Source organism: Anser brachyrhynchus (assembly GCF_964034855.1).
Source record: "Anser brachyrhynchus genome assembly, chromosome: 1".
Lineage (NCBI taxonomy): Eukaryota > Metazoa > Chordata > Aves > Anseriformes > Anatidae > Anser > Anser brachyrhynchus.
The window spans coordinates 53,938,341-53,955,510 of NC_137694.1; the positions used below are offsets into that span (position 1 = coordinate 53,938,341).

At 54.7% G+C, this 17,170-nt stretch overlaps 1 protein-coding gene across 9 annotated transcripts; it reads right to left on the reverse strand.

The window, feature by feature from the left end:
• Positions 1–430: 430 nt before the first annotated feature.
• Positions 431–17,042, reverse strand: L3MBTL2 (L3MBTL histone methyl-lysine binding protein 2). Of its 9 annotated transcripts, none has more exons than XM_080575400.1 (18): positions 16,533–17,042; positions 16,147–16,180; positions 14,954–15,221; positions 14,584–14,717; positions 14,116–14,239; positions 13,470–13,549; positions 12,487–12,604; positions 11,685–11,819; positions 11,114–11,202; positions 8,903–9,134; positions 8,173–8,252; positions 7,511–7,615; positions 6,444–6,591; positions 5,488–5,570; positions 3,671–3,905; positions 2,858–2,923; positions 1,791–1,913; positions 431–1,180 (listed from the first exon to the last, which is right to left on the reverse strand). In XM_080575400.1, the coding sequence occupies exons 1-18, from the start codon at positions 16,658–16,660 to the stop codon at positions 1,071–1,073; spliced, it is 2,292 nt and encodes a 763-aa protein (XP_080431526.1). In that variant the 5' UTR covers positions 16,661–17,042; the 3' UTR covers positions 431–1,070. The 9 variants fall into 9 exon arrangements, with proteins under 9 accessions (XP_080431526.1, XP_080431524.1, XP_080431530.1 ...); XM_080575398.1 differs by having other exon boundaries at positions 16,576–16,715; XM_080575404.1 differs by having other exon boundaries at positions 15,626–16,180; positions 16,533–16,645.
• Positions 17,043–17,170: the final 128 nt, after the last annotated feature.

Here is a 17,170-nt window from a genome sequence, read left to right on the forward strand (position 1 = left end):
CTATCCCCAAACGTTTCTTTCCCCTCCAGTTAAAGTCTCTGTTTGCCTCTTTAAAAGGGAAAAGGACGACTTAATTACTCCCAGCCAACAATTTCTTTCCTCCCCCTGACCCACTATGAAAAACATGAACTGTTTTGGGCTGGAAACTTGAGAGCAGGGCCAATGCAGCCATTTCGTGACCAAGGTGCGGTTCTGGGCAGCCGCCATTTTCCTGTAGCATTTGACAAGGCACGTGCACTGCGGCCACATGAGGCCCGCAGCGGCACGGACAGGCGAGACATTCACCTGCAGAAAGCTCACAGGAACAAATGTCACTCCACATTTAAGACTCTCGTCACTGTTGCCACATCGACCTTTCCAAGTTCTCTTTTCCTCCCCCTTTTAGTTAGCCCTGGTATTTTGGTGACCGAGAAAACAATACACAAGCATGTGACTTCTTCCTTAGTTTATTTCACAGATCACTGATCAAATTTACAGTAGGAGTGTTAAAAAATAAAAATTTCAAACTGTGCACCACATAATCCGCAGTTCTGGGTTCAAAAGCAGGAAACGATGACACACAAAGTTCTCTTGCTTCCTGCAGAGGCATCATCATTCCTTTTCCACTTCTCACCTCTTTTCACTCTTCCTGTCCTGACTTTCTCAGAGGTTGCACGGCCAAGACCAGGGAGCACGGCACAGATATCCTACGAGAGCAGCCCATTCCCTGATGCATGCAACCTGCACACACCATCTCGGACTGCAGGTCACCCCCTCCAGCCTTGGCTGAGAACCCAGACTGCCCCTACGTGCTCTGGCAGCCTCCTTCCTGTCAGGGGCTTCTGCTCAGAGAGGTGCCTCTGGTGCCAGGCACACACAACCCCAGCAGCCCCCCAGTCATGCCCCTCAGCGAGCCTGTGGCTCTTCTGAAGTCCACGGCCTAGGGCTTAGTTCCAAGTCTGGGGGCGATCTTCTTGCACGACAAGGAAGCAGAGTTGTGATGCTGCCTCAAAAAGGGAAGGCCCTTTTGGTCTTCTGCTTCCCCAAAGAGCCACGAGATGAAGCACAGGCTGCTGCGGGATACTCCAGGATCAGTCCGTCACCTCTTGCTTTATGCTGCTGATGGGAACGGGAAGCTCTGTGGCTTCAAACTCCGGCAGTGAGGGGTCGATGGTTTCTTCTTTCACCTGCACGGCAATGACTAGCAAGAGACAGGAAGGAGGGGGGGAGGGATAAATAGAGGAAAAGTCAGTGCGGTTCATTTTCTACCTGCCTGGGTCCACACAAAGGGGAAATTAAACCTTTATGAGCAACTGGGACCTTCGTCAGGCTCCATTCCCATGCACACAAAGCACCTCACCCGCCCCCTTCCCCAGTACCTGCCAGGACGGGCAGGTGACCCAGCCACCAGATGCTCTTCTGGTCACCACATCCCTTGGTGCTCAGCACCATGAGCTGTGCTGACATGCTGTGACAGCCCTTAAAGGGAGCAGGATGTGACAAACACCTCTGACACGTCTATCTCCTTCCTAACCAACCTCCCCCAACCCCAGACTGCTCAGTAGGGCAGCCAGGCCCTCAGCAGGCAGCAGCAGGATCAAGACATCCCGCTGTACTGATGCCATTGAGCCTCCTAGGAGGAGAACCTTCCCAGAGAAAGCAGGCCAAGGCTTTCTTGCTCTTTCAGCTCTAAAGCAGCAGTCTCTGTCTCTGCAGGAACGAGGAAGGACAAAGCATAGTTTGTCAGGGACATATAGGGTGTACGCAAGAGCTGTACATGGCTATGGGGTTGAGTAAACTCAGTCCCTTACTCTCATCGGGTGGTGGCTCTGGCAAAACCTTGATGGCAGCTTTTGCTTCTCGTTTTGTCCTTGAGGCAGGAGGCTTCTTGACGGTCTGCTTGATTGTGCGGGTTTTAGCAGGTAACTTTTTTCCTTTAAAAAAAAAAAAAAAAGAGATAACAGCATAGGGAAAAGTGCGTTCCTTTCCCCTGGAAAACCAGCACCCCTGCTCCACTGAGAAGCCATTCACCAGGGACCAGCACAACTGACCAGCAAGCTACATGGTCATTAGCTGCCAACTGGTTACCCCAAGAAAATCACCTACTGAAGAAAAACCTAGATCGGTCATCTCAAAATATGCTCCTCTGTGTTGTCCTTCATTAAAGTCAAGGCACTTCAGCACGTGCTTAAGTTCCAAGGAGCTGGTCCTGTTGGAGTCAGTTAAGAGCTTTGCTTACCTGTCTGGGTCTAGCCCTAAAAAACGGGCACAGTGGCTCCAAGGCACGGACACTGTAGCATTAATATGTTCAGTTTTAGCTGATGCTTTTATTTAGGTTGAATGTCTTTTATATTCTTTAGATGCCCCTTCCTCTCCACCCCCCAGGAAGGAGTTCCTTGCCTGTCTACATGATTCGCCACAGCAACTGCAACAATGACGACAACAACGACAAGATGAAACAACAACACGGTCCAGCCCCACGACTCGCCTCTTCAGCCACCTGAAGGCTTTCTCTCCCTCAGCACAGAGCAGCTGGGGTTGCCCTCTCGCTACCCTCCAGCCGCGACAAAGAATCTCCCTCTGGCCACGGACACGGTGGGGAAAGCAGCACACCTCACGCCTGGAAGCAAGCGCCATCTACACCTCGGCCGACAGAAAAGACTGCAAGACAGATCCTTCCCACACACACAGCTCTCTGCTCTTGGGGAACGGGGGCAATTAAGAAGGATGAAGCTGAGCTGTCAAACCCACAGCTGACTGAGAGCATCCACAGCAAGACAAGGCCTCTCTCTCCTGCCCTGACAGATCATAGACAGGGTTCCTCTAACTGGGCCCAGCCTGCGAGCGAGCGGGAGGGCGCTAATCAAACATCACTCACTCTTCTTTCCATAGGGTTTCTTCCTCTTCTTGGGCACCTCCTTGGCCTTCACTGGAGCTGTGGGCTCTGTCATAGAGACGAGAGGGAAACGAAAGCCAAGTCCCATAACCAGTAGGTAACTGGGATGAAGTGACATAAGTGAGAAACAAGATACACCCGTCGCCCCGAGTCATCGCCCTCTTCCCGAGACAACCAGCTGAGGGGAAAGCGAGGCTGGAGCGCGGTCGCTGTCCTGTGCTTCCACGCGAGGGCCCAGCATAGGGGAGAAAGGCCCGGTACAGATTTGGCAGGGACAGTGGAGAAACAAGATTCGTTGCTCGGGATGAGGAGAACATCTACAAAGGTGAGGCAATGGCCTCCCAGAGACAAGGAAAGGAACAAACCCTTGAGAGAGGGATGCTCTTACCTTTTACAGACTGAGTCAGAGAATTGATGAGAAAAGGGAGCAGGGGCCAAGCTGCCCCTGCTACCCGGCCGAGGCTGCGGTATGCTTAGTAAGAGGGAGCTGTGCGGGGACAGGACCACCTGGAACTCTACCCAACTTCAGCAGGAGCTGTTGGTGTGCAGGTGAGGGAGTAGAGGGAAACCTGAGCCAACCTCAAACCTCAGCCTGTTTTCTCCCTGCCACAGTACTCCCCCCTCTACCAGCTGCTAGGTTGTGTGGCGGCAGAGGAGGACTTGCGGCAGCCAGCACAGACCAAGCTGGCAAGCTTCTCCTCCACACAAGGCCCCAAAAGGAGGAGCCGCTCACAGAGAAGGAGGAAGGACACCTTTGCCTCTGGCTTTAGAGACCGCAGCCAAGCCTTGGCTCACCTGGAACGACAGGTGGTTGAAGCTGGTAGCCTGTCAGCTCGCACCACCCCACGGGATAAATGTCTGGAGACTCGCAGTCCACCCACTGGTCGTACTCGTTGTCCCAGCCGTCGAAATGGATGCTGAGCAGACGGTGCACCACGCGCTTCACCGTGGCCACGCAGATGAGCCGGGGCTCCATCAGGTCCACCGCCTCCACCTTCATGCCTGCCTTGAAGCCATGGTTTGGGCAGTCCTGGGTGCATAAAAGATAAAAGAGGAAAACCCAAGGCAATTGCATCCAGTCCAAACCCGCATCCGGACAGCAGCACCCTGCAACAGCTACAGGCTTACGTCCAGCAAGCAGACAGAAAACGCCCAAACTCAAGCCACACTTTGATGCACCTCCAGCCAGCCTTACAACAGGAGGGGACATCTGAACGGATCCAAAGCCAGCTGCATCCCCAGAGAATCTCAGCCCAGCCTTTAGAAAAAAGATCCTGAAGTGGAGGAGCAGCACGCAGGGGTTAAGAGACACCTGATCAAACCCATAGCCTGAGGCAGCGCTGGAAAAATCATAAAGACAAGCACAGGCTCACTGCTGCAGCAGTTTTTCTGATGCCAACCAGACCACTTCCACCCAACAGCATGTCCACAAGTAACAGGTGGTGCAGAACCCACCAGGAGCCTGGAGCACTAGGAAACGCTGCAGAATTGCAGGTTCAAAGACATCACGACATCCACAAAGGCGTGACGGTGCTTGCCCTGAGCAGCCAGACGGGGAGTTACTTGGAGAGGAAGCCTTGGGATCTCCTCAGAAGTGCTGACTGGCAGCAAAGAGCAGCCCTGTCCGACATCTTCATTAATGATTTGGATGACATGGCAGTGTGCTCTCAGCAAGTTCCCAGATGACACAAAACTGGGAGGAGCAGCTGACACCCCAGGGGGTTGTGCTGCCATCCAGAGGGACCTGGACAGGCTGGAGAAATGGGCTGACGAGAACCCCGTGAAGTTCAACACGGGGAAGTGCAAAGTCCTGCCCCTGGGGAGGAACAACCCCAGGCACCAGCACACGCCAGAGGCTGACCGAGTGGAAAGCAACAAAACCTTTGCAAAAAAGGACCCAGGGGTCCTGGTAGACACCAAGTTGAACATGAGCCAGCAATGCACCCTTGGGGCAAAGTACACTAACAGTATTCCAAGCTGCATTAGGAAGCACGTTGCCAGCAGGTAGAGAGAAGTGATTCTTCCCCTCCACTCAGCACTGGTGAGGCTGCACCTGGAGCACTGGGTCCACTTCTGGGCACCCCAGGACAAGAAGGACATGGGTGTACTGGAGAGAGCCCAACAAAGAGTCATGAAGATGATGAAGGGACTGGAGCATCTCTCCTGTGAGGAAAGGCTGAAAGAGTCAGGACTGCTCAGCCTGGAGAAGAGAAGGCTCGGGGCGGGGGGATCTTATCCAGGTCTATAAATACCTGAAGGGCAGGTGCAAACAGAGTGGGACCAGGCTGTTTTCAGTGGTGCCCAGTGACAGGACAAGAGGCAACGGGCACAAACTGGAACACACAGGAGGTTCCACCTGAGCAGGAAACACTTTACTGTGCAGGCAAAAGAGCACTGGCACAGGCTGAGAAAGGCTGGGGAGATTCCCTTCTTGGGGATTTGTGAAAGCTGTCTGGACACAGTCCTGTGCAACCTGCTTGAGCAGAGGGCTTGGACAAGATGACCTCCAGAGGTCCCTTCCAACCTCGGCCACGCTGGCAGTCAGAGCTCTTGTGCTCCACCTAGCTGACTGCAAACATCCCTACACATCTCTCCTCCCAGGCAGCACTCACTGTGTTGAAGAGCCGTGCTGGAACAGGTCTTGATTTAGTCTTTTCCAGGTAAGTTTCCCAGTTGAAGGTCTTTGCATCTTGCCCTGCAGGAGGAAGAATTGGTCAGAGGGAAAAAGGCAGTCACTGGGCAGACCAGCGGAGGGAAAAGGCAGAATGGGCAAGAAGGAACCACAGCAACTGCTTCTAAACCAGTTTCATTAACTGGCACGTTCAGCCTAGTTTTGGACATAAATCTAAGGCACAGATTCCACAACAGTCCAGCAACCCCCTCCAGTGGGCAAACAGGGAAGTTGTGCAAGATGCAGCACTGAACGCCCATGTCAGTCATATATCCAGACCACAGAGAAAGGTAAGGAGAAGGAACTAGCAGGAAGAAGCATGTTGAAAGCAAACCACAGAAACCAATCTTTCTCTCACTAGAAGCAACATTAAAGATGACAGAACAGCACTGCACAAAGTGCTGCAACAAAGAAATTCAGAGCAGGCCTTTTTTGGTATGGCCAGATGACGCAGTAAAATCCACTCTGGTTTTTCTGCAAAAAATCTCGAGATGCAATCCTTCTGTCTCAGTTTTATTCATGCAAGAAGAGAAGTGGTGACTCCTGCTACTTGTAATGACTGAGTCGTGTAGCAATAGCTCTACTCATCCCTTCCCACCCTCCTTGCCCTTTCACAAAGGGATTTATTCAGTCTGGGGATTGTACGCCTCTCCCACTGACCCTGACCAACGCTAATGCCCTCAGGAGATGTAACTTCCATCCACAAAGTGCCACAACTTGGTATACCATCAGAGCTCAAATGGACTGGCTTTGTCCCCAGCCAGCCCTACCTCCCCCCAAAGCAGGCAGGGTGCGACCTGGCGGTTTTGATTCACCTGAACCTGACACTTCTTGGAAAAGCCCATCCAGTAGCTTCCGTGTGCAGGTTTGTATGCCAGACCACAGCCCAGATCTCACCTTTCGGAGGGGTCAGATCGATGCTGTTCTTCTGACAGAAGTTGACAGGGAAGATGGCGTGTGAGGAAGCATGATAGCAGAACCAGTCCGAGCCGTCATCAGATGTGGCTCCATCAATGCTGATCATGAGATATCCGTCCAAGAGGACCTAAGATGAGGGATGAAGGGCATAAATGAAGAGCTTCACTTGCTCTGAGGTCCCTCCTTTCAAAGGATCCCCCAGGAGCTCCCACAGCTACATCACTGTTGCCACTAGATAGCAAAATGCAACGTTAAATGCCCCAGGATGTGTGGTAGCTTCTCCTGGTACGTTAGCCAGCACAAGCTAATCCCCAAAGCAGCAATTACTGCAGGGCTGCAACTACCACGAATGGCTTTGTGAAAAAGGCTCGGCTGTAAGCAGGCAGGGGCGCTGTTCTCCCCCAAAACCAGACTCTTGGCAGCCCAGAGCCTCTACACCAGTCAGGTCGGGAGCTTGTTACGGGGCTGAGGGGAAGGGCACTGCCTTCAGACCTGCCACTTCCTACGGCAGCAAGACTTGTCCCTTCCTGTCACTCACTGGCAACTAGGACCTACCAAACATGACAGGCATGCCTGCCCCAACCTCTCTGCAGTTCTAAGCACTGGCAAAGGGCAACATTTGCCAGACAAAAGGCTTTCCTGGCATTCCCTTGCCAAATCCCATGCATCAGAGTCCGCTGCTTGAGTTCTATGACAGCTTCTCGAGGGAGCAAGAAAGTCCAGGTCGATGCTATGCTCCAGGAGACGCAAAGCGCCTCACTGAGGAAACCTGGCAGAGCAATTTACTTTCCAACTCAGGCACAGAAGTAGAGCTCACCACCACCCCATCAGGAGAGAAAGCCAGAGAGGCAACCCTCCTCAGCTTCCCAAACCCGTGAGTGCTGTCCATAACGACACAACCCACAACCCTTTCTCTCCTCAAGGAGGATGCTACAGAGGCCTCCCTTTATGCATTCCGAGAACTGGAGCGCATTAGAGAACAAACCTAGAGGCTGTGATGTCTCAGGTAAAGCCAGAGCGCCTCCTTCCCCCTGCCCCAAACTCACCTTGCAAACAGTGGCCACACAAATGTTGCCTAAATTCAGGGGGTCGATGGCTTCCAGTTTCATGCCTTCCTCAAACCATCCGCCTTCGGCATAGACAGCCCGTACCTAAGGGAGACTCCGGCACATCAGCACTGCCGGGGTACGGGACAGCCCCATCCTGACATCAACTGCCCCAGCTGCAGACAGGAGGATCAGAGCTCCTTTACTTGGCTCAGCCCAAGTCAGGAGGGGAAAGGAAAGAAGAAAACTACAAAGAGGCAGCCAGTGCAACACTGTTTCTGTGCCAGCAAGCTCCTGCCAAGGCTCTGGCCAGTCGCAGCTGCAGCAAGGCCTCCTGATCTCAGTCCCCACCAGTATGACCCAGCCCCAGGTCTGAGCTGCTCTCTCCCAAGCAATCACCTTGCCTCTCCTGCTCAAAACTCCAAGGACTGGAGCCCTCAAACCGAGCCCTTCAATCTGGTGCTGCCTTTTAGATCTTTTATTTTTTTATTCTGCCTTTCCCCTGGCCAACTACAGCCTTGACACCCCAAATACCTTACTGCCCTATAGATGGAAGGGGGACAAATGATGCCTTTAACCACCCACGCAGCAGAATATACCCAAGGAAGCTGTATCACTGCTTCCTTTACTGTGGCCACCACAGAAAGTGAGACTTGTCTTACCTTTTTAAACAGGTAAGGGACAGCGTCACAGTAAATCTTCCGGAAGGTGGGATGGTTTGCCATGTCACTGCGCTTTTCTTCTGTGAGGAATGGAAGAGGGAAAAGAGAACTGAGAAACCTGCAGCAACCAGAGTAAGAAAACACCCTGGCCATTACTTATCTGTTGAGAACCTAACAGCTGTAGAAGAGCCAAATCAGAGATGGGTAGTAAGAACAGGTCAGTCCCTCTACATCTTCCTGTAACGTAAGCTGTGATACAGGGCTTGCTCAAAAGCAAATGCCCGATCTTCCTGAGCACTAGTGGTAACACCTCGAAATGCAGCTGCTATCACTGGGGACAGGCAGCAAGGGAGGCACAAATCAAAGTATCAATGGGGCTCGAGTCTAAGTCCAGAAGGAAAAAAACAAAAACATGAAGAACGGTCTCAGGAAAAACCCACGCGGTGGCATCTAGTCTTAGGGAAACCAGGATGAATTTTCTCAGAAAGACAACAAACACGACAATGCAGGTTCTGCAGTCAGCCTGGGGACAGACTATCTGTAAGAAACCCTAGTCCCAACCTGTGACAACAGATTGCTAAGCTTTTATCTACCTAGAGGGAAAAGCGGCAGACGTGGCTGCACAGACCTTATCCGTCAGGTCCTCCCAGCATGCTGAGCCTGGCGCTAACAGCAGGACCCAGGCAGCACGCAGCAAGCCAGCAGATGCGTGTGGTGGCCTGACCCCTACCTATCTTCTTCATGCTGTGGCCCACTCTCCGTGACCAGCCCACAGGATGGATGAGGGGGCTCCACATGTGGCACCAGAAGTCATCGTCGCTGTCCCCGTCCTCGTAGAGGAGTCGCAGCCGGCCCCCGATGACCGTGTCCACCACCGCCATGCGCGTCCGGGACACGTGGTTCTTATCCACCACCTCCACCCGCATGCCCTGCCGGAACGGGTACTTCATGCTCTCCGCCATCTGGCAACAACAAGCAGAGGAGGCGAGATCAATCCCACCCCGCGCCTTCCTTCCCTGGAGCCTTCAGAGAACAGCTTTTCCCCCCCACACAGCCCTGCGCTGCCCAAAACTGCCTGGGAGACACCTCTGGGAGGGGACACATGGGAGCGAGTTCATCGGGGGGGCGGGGGGCTGCCAGCCCCACACACGACAGCTTTCACATTTTTACCGTGTTCAAAGGTTGAGCAACGTGATGATGATCTATCTGCCAGCTTCGGTGCTAGAGTTCCTGTACAGACTGACCCAAAGACGCAGGCACGCTGAACGAGCCACTGGCTGCCTTCTGACTGATTTTCAGAGACCTGCACTTTGTTGGTAACAGCCTAGCCCCACTCATCCACAGCCAAAGGTGCTTAAAGAACACCTGACATGTTGGCACTGGAGGTCCAAGAATGCTACGGAACTACTAAGCCGCAGCTCAAAAGAGACTCGGACACCCAAACCAGCCAACACCCGAACCCAAAAGTTCAAAGGGAAGGTCCCCATCCCCACTGCTTCTGTTCTTTAAGCGGGAGGGGGATGCTGGGAGGAAAAACATACCGACAACACCTCTCTCCCTCTAGCACCTCCCTTCCATGGCACGAGCTCTCGGCTACAAGGCCCAGGAACAAGCAGCAGTCAAAACAATCTTTCAGCTTCCAGAGGAGTAACAAAGGAAGCACCAGCTACATCAAGGTCTCCAGTTCAGTGTCACCAGCCACTTCACGCACAGGCAGACCCATCACCTACCTCCCTGCCTGCCACAGGACGATCTTCCTTATGTGCACGTCTCAAGGCCACCAGCCAGGGAAGAGCCCTGAGGCTCTTGACGAGGTCTAACCTCAGTGCAGACTACACTCAGCAACAACGAGAGCTATTAAAGCCACCAGCACAGCTGCTTCCATGCACCTTGAGGGCACCGGCGCCCCTCTCACTCCACAGCAGGCTGCTGTGCTATCGACACCAAAGGCAAAGGGTTTTTTTGGCTTGTGAGTCAAAAACACGGCAGCGAAAGAAAATATGTAGCTGCAATGGCCTCTCCCTTCAGCAAAACTTTACCCCAGTGTTTTGTAACAAGCTACACGGTAACAGCTTTTAAAGCCCATCTATGCCCCTGTACTGGGTCTGCCTGGGATGGAGTTACCTTCCCCTGCAGCAGCCCACACAGTGCTGTGCTCTGCACTTGCAGCTAGAGCAGCCCCGGTATCACACCAGTGTTGTGTCCCAGCTGAGCAGCGCGGGCACAGCACCCAGACACCCTCCAACCCCCCCAGAGCCAGCAGGCGGGGGGTGGGCAAGAGGTGAGGAGGGAACATTGCCAGGGCAGCTGGCCGAAACCAGCCAAAGGGATATTCCATACCGTATGGTGTCACTCAGCAATAAAAGGTAGGAAAAGGAAGGAGAAGGGAGGGGTGGGTTCTCATTGCGAACACATCTGTCCTCCCAAACAACAGCTACACGTGTTGAGGCCCTGCTTCAATGACGTGGTCAAGCATCACTCATTGGTGGGAAGTACAGAGTAGTTTCTTTCCCTCTCTCTCTGTGCTTCCATATGGCCTTTGCTTGTTTTCCCTCCCCTTTTCCTTCCCTCTCCCCCTTTCCTTTTCCCTTTAGTTAAATTATTTAATTTTCCCTTAATAATAATTTTCCCTTAATAATTACTTTCCCTTTAATTAAATTATCCTTATCTCAACCCGTGAGTTGTTTTTTTTTCTTCTTCCCCTCCTCTTCTGAGGAGGGGGAGTGAGAGAGCAGTGGTGCTAGAGTTCAGCTGCCCAGCAAGGTAAAACCACCACAGCCCCAAAGGAGAAGTTGTGCTGACGGGGCACGGGGGCTGAGGGAGGTACACAGGCATTGCACAGGTCGGAACCAGAACAGAAGTGTTCCCCACATAATAAATAATAAAGCATAACAAAGCCTCTTGGCTTTATTTCCACAGAGTAACAGCTTCTCACATTTACCTTGATGTGGAAATCCACTGGGATGGTCCTGGCTCCCACCAGTTTTTTCATGAGGTAGCTTCTCCAGTCAGTGTACTTGGCGTGAATAGCTAGACACGCAGAGGGAGAGAGCGCATCTTTACGACCAAGGGACTGCACTACACCTTTCCCCGCCCCCTCTCTGAGGCCATCTGCGTTAAAAGGCCTTCTTCACACTCCAGTCCCGCACCTGCTCTCAGGCAGACACCTCTGTGCAAGCTTGCCCCCACACGAGGCTAGGAGGGATCGCTGCTACAGAAGGGACTGTGCCAAGCGGACATCTAGCTCCGCTCATCTCAGAGTGGACACGGAATTACAGCAAACACGTGAGTCGCGCCAAGCACGTCTGCTTGCCAGAATTCTGCTAAATTAGCGTCCCCCTCCTAACTGCTAGCTGAGCAAGGACTGGAGCCAGCGTGTTGCTCAGAAGCACCGTCCGGGATGTAGGACCAAGAAGTTCCCCCAAAGCCTAAGCCCAACCTCTGTGCGGGTCAGCAGAAGGAATGGCCACAGCGCTGAGCCAATGTGCTGAGCTCTCTTGTCCCCCACTCACTTTGTGGTGGTACCAGGATTTTGCTGTTGATGGCACACCAGCCGATGGGATGAATATCCACCGTGCCTAAATTGCACCAGAAGTCATGGCCGGCATCATCCTCAAAGCCCTCGTATCGCAGGAGAGCCCTGTACCCTGCCAGGACAGAGCAGACAACCAGAGAAAGGCGTTAGAGACCAAGAATTTCTCTTCTGTAGGGCACCGTAGGCTTATTCCCTACAGCATGGCCTTCACAGGTTATCAGAGCTTCTCCAACCATTCTGGCAGCAGAACTGCCATGTCCAGAGACGGGCTAAGAAGCTGCTGAAGGGCCTGGAACACAAGGCCTGTGAGGAGCGGCTGAGAGAACTGGGGGTGTTTAGTCTGGAGAAGGGGAGGCTCAGGGGAGACCTCATTGTTCTCTGCAACCACCTGAAAGGGAAGGTGTGGGGAGCTGGGATCGGCCTCTTCTCACAGATAACTAGTGATAGGACTAGAGGGAACGGCCTCAGGTTGCGCCAGGGGAGGTTCAGGTTGGAAATGAGGAGACAGTTCTGCTCAGAAAGAGCAGTCAGGCACTGGGACGGGTTGTCCAGGGAGGTGGGTCCCTGGGGGTGTTCAGGGACAGGTAGGACGTGGTGCTTGAGGACATGGTTTAGTGGGTGACGCTGGGGGTAGGGGGACAGTGGGACCAGGTGATCTTGGAGGTTGTTTCCAGCCTTAATGATTCTGTGATTCTCTGACGCTTCGCTTGACCAGCTCTGCTCTGCTCTCTAAAGGTTCCCTCAGAGGCTGGCTGTCAGGAGCCGCACCGGAGGCGTACCTACGGTCTGGATGACGGATGCGATCCAGTACACTCGGCTGGGGAGCACGGCGTCGCTGTTCAGCACTTCCACCTTCATACCTTTCACCACATCATCCCACTGATCGAAGAGCGGCACCTGAGGGGGTGAGGCAGCCACAACGGGAGAAAGATGCTGACAGTCAGAAAACTTTCACCTTAGACACAGGCTGGCACGCTTTGCCCCTCCTGGATCTGCCAGCAGCAACCAAACCGTGCCAAACATCTCATCGGGGCGTTCACAGAGGATCCCAAAAGGCACAACACTGTAGTTCAGTGTTGCTCTATTTCATTGCCGGCTGTCCTATAATCCCAAATTTGTTGCTACCACTCCTCTGTAGTATCAAAACACCTAACTACCAATAAACCTGCCATATCTTCCTGACCTACACTTAAGAAAAACACAGATTTGTTAATATTAATCACACTTTAATAAATGAACTGAAAACAACTAAAAACAAGAACAGAACAAGTGAGTTTAACAGAGAGGATAGGGCTACTATGATACCTAAAATCTGCCCTCCTTCCATTTCTCTGCCTTGGCTCCTGAGCCCACAGGGCTCGCCAGTCAGTGCCAGAGGAAGCAGACTTTTTGGAGGGGCAGCTGCTGCCAGGCCTGGACGAGTTCCTCTCTGCACCTCACCCTGGGCTGTGCTCACCCACACAAACTGTGCAGGCAGCAGGGATCTGTCTCCTGTCCACCACAGTCAGACCTAGTTCTGCCCCCAGCAAGTACCTATCACCACTGGCAGTGTTTTTACCAAATCTGCCTCTGCTTCCTCCCCCAGAACTCACAGTCCCCCCACGGGACTCCCTTTCTTAGCTGTGAGGAAACCCCAGCTTCCTTCCCTGCAGCTCAAAACCCCTCTCCCCGGTCTCTCCCCACCAGTCAGAGGAGCACGGGGGAGCCCCGTGCATACGACGTGTCCCACGCACACCGCGTGGCACAGCAAAGAAGGACTCACGTGTTTGAAGCAGCTGACTGGAGCTGCCTTGAAGCCGTGCTCCTGCAGGTACTTTCCCCAGTCGAAGCCCAGGACAAGTGCTACGAGCAGACACAAGAGAGGAAAGTCAGGCGAGGAGGTTAGCTAAAGGCACAGAGCACTCAGCTACCCCTGGACTCCAGCGCACAGCCACGCTGGGGCCTCCTCTAGGACACAGCACTCTGCCCCAGCACGCAGGGAGCTGGCTAACAGCCTAACAGAGCTTGCTGCTCCGTCCGCTGCAGGGGCTGGCCGTCCCTAAAACCGACCAGTGAACAACTTGAGTTAAATACAACCCCCACAGGCATTGGGGCAGCAATCAGCTGGGAGCAGCAGGGCACCTGTAAGCCAGCACCTTGTGGGACTGGGACCGCAGAGCTTACACTCCAGGAGCACAGACGAGGCTGCAGCAGTGGAAGGGCAATAACTCGCTAGGGCTCTGATAGCAGACGGGGAGAGAGACGTCCCTGTGTCCTTCCAGCAGCACGCGAGCAATCCACACGCTTTGTTTCAGCGCGTGGCTGGGCACCAGAGGGGTGGGAGAGGGCCACAGAGCTTAGAGCCCTCCAGATGTCCTCATTTCTGTGGCTCTTGCAGCTGCACCTCCTCACACCTTGCCTACACTCACCATCCTGGCCCGTCAGCGTCCCATCTGCCAGCTGCCCCGTGCCCTGCGAATGGAGGAAGGCCCCGATCTTGGCCGACCAGGCTGCCTTGTGCAGGACTTTCGCTTTCTTTGTTGGCGGTTTCCCCTACAAAAGAAGGAACGTTATGGTACAGGAGGGGAGAGGAAGCCAGGTCCTGCAACTGGCCAGCAGAGGACGCACCTCTTCCCAGGGGGGATTTTCCAGTGACTACCATTTTTATTAATGCTTGCAGGAACAAGAAGTGGCAGCAAGTGAAATATAACTATCTTCTTCCTCAGCTTCTAGGAGGCAGCACCTCTCAGCTGGTATGCTTTCTCTACGGACGTCGAGCAGAAATAGAAAACCACTGGTAATGGCAGGCTGTGATCTCGCCGGACAGCAGACACCTACCCCTGCACACAGGGACATCCTGCTCCGTCATGAGGGACGGAGGAAGGATTTTGACTCACCTGCAGCCTGGCCAGGATGCTGGCCTTCTTGGAGTTTGAGGAGTAGCTTCTGGAGCAGGAGACACTGCAGAAACGTTTGGTCTTGGAGAAGAAAGCCTCCCTGGTTCCCACAATGCCACACATCTCGCACACGGCTGAGAGGGAAGGCACAAAGGTGTGAGCAGTTGGCAGGGCTGACGCACTACAAGGACAGAGCTAAGCCCAGGTAACCCACGTTACGCACGGCAGTTCCCCCACGTAACCCAAAAAACGCTGTCTCAGTCTGGTTCTGCTCCCAGAGCACGTTCAGGATGAAGTCACATGCATTTCAGCCTCCCTCAGCCCTCATTCTTTCCCTCTCGCACAGGAGAACAGGCAGGCAGCGCAGTACCTGGCTCAGAGCCGCTGTCCTCTGTGATCCGCCCCGCGGGTGGCTGGTGCACAGGGGAGGTCGGCAGCTCTCCAGCCTCCCGGTCCACCACCTCATCATCGCTGGACTCGTCCAGGCAGGAGCTGCTGTCGCTGCCCACGCTGCTGTTGTAGCTCCGGAAGCTGTCGTAACCCCCAAAGACGTCCAAGTCTTCATCCTCCTCTTCCTCCTCACCTTCCTCCTCCATCCGCTCCAAAGATGAGGTCTTGTGGCATAAGGAAGACACCACCTGACAAAAGAACCAGTCTGCTTTAAAACCGGACATTTTACGCCAAACCCCACAACAGATGTGCCTTCACTGCTGGGGAGCCTTCTGGGCCAGGGAGAAGCCTTGGACTGAGCAAGGAATCCACATCCCCGAATTCAGAAGTCTGAATCCCTAGCAGGAAACCTATTCCCCCTGCAGCGGGCTCCTTCACAGGTAGTTCTTTCACATGCTGCATTTTGCTTTCCAAGAGCAAACAAACCGCCACAGAGCTGCAGCTTCAGAGGGAAAAAAGAACTCGGGGAACTACAGAGGCATGCTGACAGAGAGGAGACTGCGTCCCTCCAGGCTCTGCCTCTCCCAACAAGTGCACGGCAGCACAGACGCCATCAGCGCCGAAGTCACCTCAAGCTTCCAGCACAGCGTACCAAGCCGCACGCCCTGGCCACCACAGCTCACAAGACCAGCGCAGCCTGGATGTCCGCAGGACAAACTCGACCCTGGAGAAAGTTCGCGTTCTTTGGAAACCACAAAAGCCCAGAGCCGACCTCGGTTCAGAAGCTGTATCGGCAGGGCCACGGAACGGCTTTTGTAAAGAGTCCTTCCCTACAACCAGGTGTTTCTACACCTAGAGAGCTTCACGAGCTCTTCACGCTACTGCAGCCAGCCAGCGACAGGTCCCACCCTGCTACAGCAAGAGAGCAGAGAGGCAGGGACGGAAGGGGAGGAAGAGGAGCCCAGCGACTGGTCCTCAGACCAGGAAAGTCTTGAACCAGGCCGGAAATAAGAGCGAAAGAAGCTGGGAAAAGGCGTTAGCCGTTGAAAAGGGCAGCAAGAAGCCAGCATCGGCACGGGGAGACGGCACGGGAAGGCAGAGTAGAACTGCAAGGTGAGGCGCCAGGGGACAGCCGTTCATCCAACGCCAAAGGATCGGCAGCAGGTCCGTCACCTTGCAGCGGTGAATCCCCTCAGCTCCTTGGCTCCTGAGCGTTATTGGAGACACGAACAGAGAGATAAGCCTTCACCCCCTGCTCTCCCCCTGCACGCTCCCCGGCTCGCGCACCACACGAGCCCGAGCCGCCCGGCTTGCTGACCGCTCTCCTCCGAGCCCGCGCCCTCAGCCAGCGTCCCCGACGCCTAAAACCGCTCGGCAGCCGCGGGGCAGCTCGCCCGCCTCCTCCCCAGCCCTTCCTGCGGCCTCGCCTCCCTCCGGCCCGCAGGAGCCCCGACGCCGCGGCCCGGCCCCCGCCCCCCCGGCGCTTCAGGGCTTCTCCCGGAGGAGCGGGAGCCCCTCGCTCCGTCCCGCTGCCCCCACGGCCCCGGCCCGCCGCTCACCTCCCCGGCCCGCTCCCGCTCCATGGCCGCCAGCCCGCCTCACCCCGCGGAGCGCCTCCCTCCCCCGGCCGCGGGCGGAGGAAATGGAGCCCGGGAGCCCCGGGGCTGCTCCCGCCGCGGGGCGCCATGGGCACTGTAGTTCGCCTTCCGCCGGGGGGGCGCCGCCATGACGGCCGGCGCCGTGCAAATGGCGACGAGCGGGAGGCCGCCGGGGGGGTTTGGTTCGCCCGCCCGCAGGGGCTTTCCCGAGTTTGAGTCTGCAGCAGCACTCGGATTTTGTACTGAGGCGTCAGAAGTGAAGGAGCAATCTCCAGCCATCAATCCTGTGGCACTCCCTATCCATCCCTCTGGCACGGCGACCGGGGCTTAGGTTTAACCCAGCCCTTTGTTACAGCTAACGCTCAACCAGGTCCCGAAGATGAGCAGGACGTGTTATCCCCTTTCTGAAAACCCCATCATACAGCTGGTAACACAAGCCCCCAAACGGCTGACACGCTGCATCCTGACGCCCACTCACACCCCACTGCAGCCTGGCTGCATCCCTGGGGCATTAAAAGGGATAAAAAGCACTAAAAAAGGGATAAAAGGCATCAAAAGCACCCGCAAGTCCCTCCGCTCTCTTGTTCTCTGCATTTTTC

What these genes read in the sequence shown, in the direction of transcription:
- L3MBTL2 (XM_080575400.1), bottom strand. Translation starts at nt 16,660, where the DNA reads ATGGCGCCCCGCGGCGGGAGCAGCCCCGGGGCTCCCGGGCTCCATTTC. An exon ending in AATCCTGGTACCACCACAAA is followed by an intron (nt 11,203 to 11,684) that starts GTGAGTGGGGGA and finishes CTGCGTGTCTAG; the next exon opens with CTATTCACGCCAAGTACACT. An exon ending in GTGTGGCCACTGTTTGCAAG is followed by an intron (nt 6,592 to 7,510) that starts GTGAGTTTGGGG and finishes CCCTCATCTTAG; the next exon opens with GTCCTCTTGGACGGATATCT.